Source organism: Lynx canadensis, chromosome E2 (genome assembly GCF_007474595.2).
Source record: "Lynx canadensis isolate LIC74 chromosome E2, mLynCan4.pri.v2, whole genome shotgun sequence".
Classification (NCBI taxonomy): domain Eukaryota; kingdom Metazoa; phylum Chordata; class Mammalia; order Carnivora; family Felidae; genus Lynx; species Lynx canadensis.
In genome coordinates, this window is record NC_044317.1 from 53,700,015 (window position 1) to 53,709,656 (window position 9,642).

General features: G+C 60.3%; 1 protein-coding gene across 1 annotated transcript; it reads right to left on the minus strand.

Moving 5' to 3' along the window:
- Positions 1–122: 122 nt before the first annotated feature.
- IL4I1 (interleukin 4 induced 1) lies at positions 123–9,021 on the minus strand. Its single transcript, XM_032591239.1, has 7 exons — positions 8,831–9,021; positions 5,184–5,422; positions 4,423–4,535; positions 3,780–3,981; positions 2,015–2,083; positions 1,554–1,690; positions 123–1,063 (listed from the first exon to the last, which is right to left on the minus strand). The coding sequence occupies exons 1-7, from the start codon at positions 8,865–8,867 to the stop codon at positions 142–144; spliced, it is 1,719 nt and encodes a 572-aa protein (XP_032447130.1). The 5' UTR covers positions 8,868–9,021; the 3' UTR covers positions 123–141.
- Positions 9,022–9,642: the final 621 nt, after the last annotated feature.

Sequence of the window (9,642 nt, forward strand, 5' to 3'; positions counted from 1 at the left end):
CCCCACCGCCCAGGAAGAAGTAGGACAGCTGCTGCGGCCCCAGAACGAGGCGCAGCTCCTTCCACCACGAAGGCTAACGGCTTTGCTTCGTGCACACTGGGAAAGCTACTGAACCACACGGCTTTTTCTGAAAATACATTTTTAATGCTCGGGTCTCTCGGTGTGCTGAGCGGTCATCCCATGTGGGGCCGGAGCGTGGGTGGCACCAGCCTTTTGGAACTCGCACCGGGGACGGCTGGGCACCTGGCGCACGAGCCCCTCCTCGTTGACCAGCGTGTGCCCCTCGCGGCTGTGCCCTTCGCGGCTGTTGATTAACACGGCCGCGCGCAGCGCCGACTTGACAGCAGTCTCCACCCAGCCGTGCGGGTAGGCCGTGTGCTCACCGGCGAAGTAGATGCGGCCGTAGGGGACTGACCAGTCGTAGTCCTGCCCGTCGTCCCCGCCGTCTTGCCAGAGCGTCGGCGGCTGCACCACGAAGCCGCCCTGGCTGTGTGGGTCCTCGGCCCAGCGTTTGATTGTGCCGCTGCCGTCCCAGAGCCGGTACACGATCGTCCCGTGCAGCGCCGCCACGTCGTCGAGCGCCACGCGCATCGCCTCCTCCTGGCTCAGGCCGGCGAAGGCGGTGGCCGCGTCCGACCACGTGTACGAAGCCAGAAGCAGCGCGCCCTCTCCCGGCGGCGGGTAGAATATCACGCGCGACGGGCGGGCGGTGCTCGAGTGGCCGCCCTCGATGTGCTCGTCGTGCCAAAAGGGCCGGCGGAAGCTCAGGAACACCTTGGTGGCCGGCACGTAGTGCAGCGCGCGCAGCGCCTCCTGCCCCCTGCGCGTCAGCGGCGGCGAGAAGGCAATGCGCTGTAGCGCCGGCCCGCTCGCGGTGAGCAGCACCACATCGGCGGTCATGGCCTTCAGACTCCGGGCCCCGCGCGAGCTCGCGACGTGCACGCGCACATCGTGCGCCCCCTGCGTTATCGCCACGACAGGCGCGTGCAGCAACACTGGCCCCGACAGCGAGCTCAGCAGCGCGCGCGGCAGCAGGTCCCAGCCGCCCACGATGCGGCTGTACCTGCGGGCAGGGCGAGAGCGTGATCCGGGAGCTCGGGCACTGCCCTGCCTCGTGGGCTCCTCCCCGCGGGCCCCGCCCTGGGCACTCCCCGGTACCCATCCTAGTTTTCACCTGCCGGGTCCCCTCTTATCCTGCCCCTTCTCGCGGGCCCCGCCCATTCATCTACCCTTGACCTCGCCAGTCCCTGACATCACCCGGAGGACCAGGGAGCAGAGAATGTGCGACCCGGGAACCCCGTCTCTTCTCTGAGCCACACCTTTTTCCGGGAACATTCTTATCCAGTTCCTCCGGAGGAACCGTGACGAGAGGGCGCGTGTGGCCAGACCCGAGCTCCGCGTCTCTCCGCCCTCTGTGCCCCTTCCCGCACCTGTGCGTCCGGCTCCTTTCCCGCCAGTCCCGCCCCACCCAACGCCAACAGCTCCGCCCACTCCGTTTCTCGCCCGCATTGGCCCTCGTCGGCCCCGCCCTGTCCACTGGCCCCGCCTCTCACCGGAGCCGGTCGCTGAGGCAGCTGTGGGCCCTTAGGGCCTCCGCGAAGCTGAGATAGAAGAAGCCGTCCTTGGCCATCACGTCTCCCAGGAGCCGAACGGCCGGCTGGCTCAAGTTCCCCTCCCCGAGGAGGTATTCCTGGGGGATGGGTGCGCGCCCGGGTCAGGACCCAAGCGTCCTGCACCTGGCTGTTCTGTCCCCGCTCCCATGGGGGTCCCTTCCAGGCTGAGCCTCCTGGTTCCGTGACAGGACCGTGAGCTTATTAGTACGGTTCTCTGAAGCTTAGCCATCCAGAGGAGGGACGCAAGCCCAGAAAGGGGGCCGTGTGCCGCCTCGGGTCAGGCAGGAGGGCCGTGGCAGGCCTGGAGTCCGGGACTCCTGCCTTCTGACTCCAGGGCTAAAGCCCACGGGTGCCCTCCTTGTTTCTGTTTCTCAGGCGGCGACGCCAAGGCCCCCACTCACCAGGAGCGTGTGCCTTTCAAACTTCTTCATTGCCTTTCTGCAGCCCAGTTTCTTGAGATCTTTGAGGGCCTGTGGTGGAACAAGGGGACAGTGCTGAGCTCCAGGGGCAGGACTGCAGAGGCCAGACTTGGGGTCCAAACCTGGGTTCTCCTCCCGCACCTGCCCATGACCAGCCATTTACCATTCTTGCTCAAGTCAGCATGGTCCTTGTCCATGCTGTGCCCTCGGCCTTGCCCTCCACTCTGGGAAGTTCTTCCCAAGTTGTTAATGCCCCTCATCTCCCAGCCTTCATCCCACCCTGACAGTGTCACACTCAGCCCTATTGGGTACTGTTGGCCTGCACTTGTCCTAGTCTGTGAATTAGTGCAGGCAGGTATCGTGTCTGTTTTAGTCAATGCTGTATCCTCCTGGTGCTTAGTGATTGTCACCTGCATCACCGGGGGCACAGACAGAAGCAGAGTCCCTTCTGCCCCCCGTCAGCCCTGAGGGGTTATTCACTGGATCCTCCCCTGCCCACAGCCCTCCTGTGGCTCCCCAGGGCCCGGGGCCCCTCAGTCACCATCTTACAGCAGCTGTCGTTCTGCAGCACTATGTGCAGTGCCCAGACCACTTTCGGGCCCCCCCGACACCTGCATCGCACCACTGCACTCGTTCCCCTGCCTTGTCTTTGCCTGAAACATGAGTGGCCATCCTTTACTGCGCTGTTCAAGTCTCCTCCCTTCCTGGGAACCTCACAGCCCCATCTGATGTTAGCCTTCTTCTCTGTCCACGTGGCTTTCCCCTGTGGCTGGGGAACTCCTCAAAGCATGTGCTCCTTTGCTCACTCACTCATCATTCACCTTGCGTCTCCCTAGACTCCCTGAACTGGTCAGTGCCAGGGCACAGAAATGGCCTGCACTCAGTGCCCACCCTGGTCCAGGAGGGGAGCCAGACAGGAGCTCCCAGAGGAGGCCAAGCCTGGCTCCTCCCTGAGGGCACCAGTGAAGGCTTCCTGGAGGAGGGGACGTTGGACCTGGTTCTTGGGGGATTAGTAGGGTTCCCTGGGTGGGAAAGGGAAAAGGCCTGCCAGGCGGGGCAGGAAGCAAGAGCAAGGGCATGGGTGCAGGATGGTGAAGGAGCATCGTGGGTACGAAGGAGTGCAGGGCTGGGGTGTTTGGCCACTCCGAAGGCTTTGGAGGATAACAAACACTTCTTGGAGGAGAGATGAGGCTAGAGGGGTGAGAGAAACCAGACCACTCAGGGCTTGACCCTGAGGCTAAGGCGCTGGGGAGCCATAGGGGGCTGTGAGCAGGGGCTGGAACAGGGTGAAAAGCCTGAGCCAGAGCAGGGCCCGTGGGGACAGAGAGGTGGGAACACTGCAGGAGAGTCAGGGGGCAGGAGGGATGGGGCTGGGGACTGACTGGTGGAGGAAGGGACAGAGAGGGAGCTAGGACAGCACCTGAGGGTCTGTCTGCCTTGTGACTAGGGTGGGGGTGATGGGGCCATCGTGAGATGGGGGAACCCGGGAGTATGCGTGGGGTTAAGAGAAGATGCTGAGCTCGGTGGGAGCCAGAGGGTCCTGGGGTATGACCCGGGGAGGGGGGACATGGACAAAAGTCTGGGTCCCCCAAGATGGATGGGGAAAACATCAGGTCGAAGACCAAAGTTTAAGCCAAAGGCCTTCGTAGAATCTGAGGCTGTCCGGACAGCGTGCGTGAGAAGCGGATCAGAGACCGAGGGCAGAGGGGTGTGGGGGACGGGCCGCGGGGCTCCCGAGGCTGCCTACCTGGTTGAGAGCCATCTGATAGATTTCTTCGGGCGAGTGGCCCTTCTCCCTGGGGCACAGCTTGTAGCCCAGCTTCTCTGGCATCTTCTCCACCACATAGTTGCGCAGCTTCAGGTTGTTGACCTCTACCCACGTGTTCTCATCATACTGAGTGAATTTGGTCAGGTTGAGTCCCAGACTCTTGCAGAGCTCGTGGAGGATCCTGAAGGAGCCGGGAGAGGCTGCTGAGGGTCAGGCGGGGGCGGGGGCAGGACTGGGAGGAGTTGGGGCCCCTCTTCCCGAGCGGGGGGGGGGGGGGGGGGAGGCAGGGGTTGGGGATGGGCCTGAGTCTGCATCGGGGCTAGAGTCGGGTGGGAGGGCGGGTCACTGGAGCTGCGGCCGGGAATGAGAGGAGAGAGAGGCTGGAAGGCTGAAGGTGTACGGGTTTCGGATGGTGTTTGGAGCCCCGGCAGGCTTTCGTTGGGGCTGAAGTGGGAATGAGGACAGAGCTTGGGTCGGGTGAGGGCTTGCGATGCGGAGGAGACAAGGTTGGGAGGGCAGAACTGGAACTCTGGCTGGACACGGAGCTCTGAGCACCTCAGGGACACAGAGGTGGGGCTAGGGGAGGCTTCGGTGCCCACAGGGCTGCCTGGCCAGGCCTCACCTGTGCGAGCTGGGCATGCGCATGGCTCCCAGCTCCCCAATCCAGCCTGTCTTCCGGTCCCGGTAGGTGAGGATGCGGCCTCCGATCCTGTTGTCTGCCTCCAGGATGGTGACCTGAGGGATGGGGGTGGGGAGCACCAAGCAGGGCCCTTCAGCTCCTCCCACTGACCCCCACCCATCCCCACCCTGTGCCAGCACCCAGCTTCCATCCCCACAGCAGCCCAGACCTAGACTAGAGAAGGACGCCCTTCTACATGAAAAAGCCAGAGGAGCTGGTGGGAGAACAGATGTCCTAGCAAGCACGTACAATATGCAGTTTCCCAGCTGCAGCAGGACGACTGCAAGCCAGATTGCAGAGGAACTTCCCAGCCTAGGGAGTGGGGGCGGGAAGATTTCCTCCGTGCACAGAAGTCCTGGCCCAGCCCATTCTCCTTCTCGGCTTTCAGTGAGAGGGGCAGTGGTTAGACCTCAGGCAGTGTTCCTTGAGTGGAGTTACCATGGCCACCAGCACAAATTCCCCTCCGGGAGGTTGGAGGACTTTCAGAGGGACTTCCCTCAGGAATGAGAGAGAGTGGGGCAGGGAAGGTCAAAGGTCTCTCAGCCTCCCCTCCAGTTTCAGTCCTCAGCCCAAGGGGGAAAGCACAGCTCCTCTCTCCACCTCCTACCAGCCCCTCAACAGGGACGTGGCCAGGCCCCTAACACCCGGGATTCCCAGCCTGCAGCACAAAAGACTCCAGGTAGACTGCAAGCAGCACTTCTCACCTTGTGTCCGGCATCACTGAGCACCTTGGCAGCTACCAGCCCAGCCACACCGGCACCAACCACAATCACCCTCTGGGGCTTTGAGGTTCGATTGAGGCCCAAGGTCACAACCTTGAGCAGCACCTCATAGTCAGGATCATGCATACATTTCTCAAAGGGATCCTGGCTATGGGAAGTCTTCCAGTCCAGGGAGGCCACCAGGCTGAAGAAGATGGCGATCAGGACAAGCAAGTACCGGGCTGGAGGGAGGAGGACGGGATCAGTGGGAAGGTCAGTAGGTATGTGTGGGGAGAGTGGGCTCCGTCCCCCCCCCCCCGTCCCTGTGGCCCCCTCTCCTGCTTACTTACCCGACGAGGCCATAACTCTCCGCGGGAGATGGTGTCTAGTTTGGAGGGGAAGCAAGGGCCACTGTGACAGGGGCCTGGGTCCCACCCCAGGCCCCGTCCCTAAGGCCACCCATCTCTCTGGAGCCTCATGCCTCCATCTACCCCTTCTAGCAGTCTCCTGTTCTGTGCTCACCTATATGCCCCCCTGTCCCCGTCCCTGCCCTCCTTGTCCTTCTCTTCTCTGTTCCCCTCTCCTCTGCCCTGTCTCCCTGTGTCTATTTCTGTGGGTCCCAGTTTCCTGGCAGCCTCCCCTCTACCTTGGGCTCTCTGTGGACAGCAGTACCACCCTCTCTCTCCTGTTGCTTCCAAAGGTCTGCCCTGGCCCCCTTCTTGGTCCTTAAACAATGAGCTGAGCCCCGCCCTCCCCTCCCTTTGAGAAATCTGCAGTGGGGGAAATGAAACTACTTTCCTGGGTTGTAGGGTCAGGTGCTTAGAATTTAGTTGAGGCTGGAGGGGGTGGGCGTTGGGGAAAGGGGGGTGAGAGGAAGCAAATCAGTCTATTTTCTTCCTCTTGCCCCAAATAGTTCTGAGGCGGTTGGAAGGCCGGAAATAAATGCTCAGGTAACCATGCTAAGGGTGCCTGGTCTCAGGGTCCCTGTGTCTGCCCTCCTCTGTGCTCTGTCTCCTTAATTGCTGGGGCGGGGGCGGGGGGGGGGGTGTCTGGCCTTGGGGCCGCATGTTCCCTGTGATAGTCTGAGTCTGTCCCTGTGTCTAGTTGTCGCTGTGCCCTGAAGGGCCCTTGCTGGCTCCACTCCCCTCCCACATGGCTGCTCTGAGCCTCCGTCTTTCCCTCCGTGAAATGGACTCAGTAGTGGGACTTGCAGGCAACAGCACAGTGGTCAGAGGCATGGGCTCGGGGCCAGCCTGCCTGGGTCCTGAGCCTGGTGCCTGCCTGTGTGGTTCTGGTCTCCAGCTGTCAAGTGGGGGCCGTGAATCCAGGTCAGGCCTTGTGAACAAGCGCCTGGGTCAATACTACAACTTGCTCCTTAGAAATTGCCAGCTGCTGTCACCGTGGGGGCGCTGGCAGGGGTTCAGGGAATGACACCCCACCCCCACCCCTGCTCCCCAGCCCTGCACAAGTCGCAGCCCAGGATGTGTGCACACCCTTCCCATCCCTACGTTGAGAACCACTGTGGCTCTCCGCTCACACTAGGGTGCTGGGGGCTCAGCAAAAAGGCCACTGGAGCTTCCGCCTCTCTGCCTTTGGCCTTAGCCTTCTCCACCTGTCTGTGGGGTGCTTTTTCCCTGAGGGGGGCAGGCAGTCAGAACAAGAGGACCCAGCCTCAAGGGGTCCCCACTCGTGGCAGCAGGGGTCCCTCGGCCCTTGGGACTTTAGCCAAGGGGACACGTGGTGGGTCCCCTGAAATGGGTGGAGGTAGAGAGGCAATTTCAGGGGGTTTTCTTGGGGTGGGGGGAGAAGGCACCAGGCAGCTGGTGGCAGATCCTCTCCAGCAACAAGATGGGAAAATCCAAACAGTACATCAAAGAGGGATGTGGTTTGGTGGAGGGTGGGGGTTGGAGGGGGTATATCTGAGTGAGTCAGTAAACATATGATGCAGGGGCCTGGGAGGCAGCAGCCAAGCAGGAAACACAATCAGCTGGACAGAGCCTTGGGCCTTGAGGCCAAATGCCAAGAAAGCAAAGGGGACAGTCAGCAAAAACGACGGAGACGGTCCCCACGGCGAGCGCGCACTAAGGTGGTCCTGTGCTCAGTGCTTCGTGCTCACTGTGGACCTCACAGAGCTGCTCTTGGCAGAGGAGGGATCTGACAGATGGACAGGGGGCAGGTGGGGGAGGAGGACCCCAGGACTCACCCCAGGCCTCAGCGTGGGAAGGCCTTCCCATCACAGACCCTGCCTCCTTCCTTCATGGCGACACGAGTTGAGCACACCGCCTGGTTTCTCCTCTAATCCCAGACACCTTGGGTCGGAGGGGGAGCCCGGCCTGCAGAGCTGGGGGTCCGGCTGGCCCCTCCCCGGAGGCCCATCTGTGCTACTTCCCCATGGCAATGTCACGAGCAGGAGTAACATGGACGCAGAAAGGGGTGGAGGCCGCAGGGCTGTGGAACTCCTGCGCTGGTCTCGGCAAGCCGTGTCGGTCCCCAGATCAGTTTGGAGGGCCCTGCCGGGGTCCGAGTAGACCCCCTGGTCTCTCCACCACAGGATTGTGCTTAACAATCCCCTGGCTCCGGTCACGCCCCAAGCTCACCTCCTGGACTCTACAACAGAAGTGGGGTGCTGACCTCACCCAAGGGGCTCAGCAGGACAGGGAAAGGAAGGGAGAGGAACCCAACTCATGAGGCCACCCAGGACTGGAAACCAGCAGCGCCTGAGGGAGCAGGGGCCCTACTAGGGCCAGGCCTGATTCATCTTGCTACCTATAACATGACTGGTGCCACGTGCCAGACATGCTTCACTTCATTTACTCCGGGAACAATTCTGACAAGGTGGGTTTAGCTGTCCCCATCTCACGGTGGAGAAAACCGAGGCCCAGAGAAGTCACCAGCTAAGAAGTAGCAGAACCTGGGTGTGATCCCAGCAGCCTGGCTCCAGTCCCATGTTCTTAAGCACTTTTTTCACCAGCAGAAAGCTCAGGCTTGTGAACTAGGGAGGGGGCCAGGGCAGGGTCTCTCTGCCTCGGCACTGTTGACATTGGGGGCCATCTTGGTGGGGACCATCCTGTGCATCGTAGGATGCCGAACAGCCTCACTGGCCTTTACCCTCTAGATGCCAGCAGCACCCGGCCCTCAAAGTGTGACAAAAGACACTGTCTCCAGGCATTGTCAATCATTCTCCGGGGAAGGGGACGCAAAATCACCCTGGCTAAGAACCACTGGGCTAGGCTTAGGTTGATGTTGAACAGAACTCCCACAGGTGGCCAGATATGGTGCAGGATGGGGACCTGGGTATGGGGGCAGGAAAAGAAATAGTGGCAGCCACACAGATGTGCAGGGGAGAGGGCTAGTGCCTACATATATCGCTTTCCCAGAGTCAGTTCAAAGACCACGAGTGGTTGGTACTAAAACTTTCCCCAAGTCTCAGAAGAGGGCAGGGCCTTGCCCAGGGGATGTCCAGGGCCCCAGGTGGAAGTCAGGGCTCCGGGCCTGGATCGGGGAAGGGTACAGAGAGCAGAGGACAGACTTACCAGAGGCCCTTGATCTATGGCCTGACTCCTGGACAGAGTCCCCCTTCCTACGGAGCCCTCCTGCCCCTCCTTCCCCAGTTTCCAGAATCCCTGGGCCCCATGGGGGCGGGCACTCACTGCACAGCTGGCTCTGGGGGGCCCTCTCAGTGCCCATGGCCTTTCTGGTTAGCCCGGGACAGAAGTCATCTTCGGGCGTGTGCGGAAACGGGGTGAATGATGATGGCTTTGTCCTGATTCCTGTTAGATTAAAGGTGCCAGGGTCCTGGTGTGAAGTCAGAACAGTGGTGAGGCTGTGGAGAGCAGGTCCTCCTTTCTCAAAAGCTTTTCATTATGGAAATTTCAAACATATGTAACAACAGAGATACGGGGATGCCGAACTCAAGTGCATCCGTCGCCTCCTAGCCCATCTTGTTTCATTCACATTTTCTCTTTCCTCCTCGGATTATTTTACAGCAAATACCAGACATCTTATATTTTGTAGGTAAATACTTCAGGATGCTTCTCGAAAACAGGGGTCTGCAAACTTTTTCTGTAAATATGTGGGGCTTTTTGGCCCACACCGTCTCTGTCTTGCCTACTCAATTCTGCCCTCCAAGTAGCCACAGCATGTATAAATGAATTGGTTGTGGCTGTGTTCCAATAAAAATTTATTTACAAAATCAGGAAGTGGAACTGTAGTTTGCCAACCAACTTCTGCTCTAAAAATATATATGAACTCATTTGCTTTAAAAAAACAAAAACCAAAAACCAAAACTACAGGGGTACCTGGGTGGCTCAGTCACTTAAATATCCATCCGAGTCTTGGTTTTGGCTCAGGTCACGATCTCACGGTTCATGAGTTTTGAGCCCCGCATCAAGCTCTACACTGACAGTGTGGAGCCTGCTTGGGATTCTCTCCCTCTCTCTCTGCCCCTCCCCCCCTTGTGCTA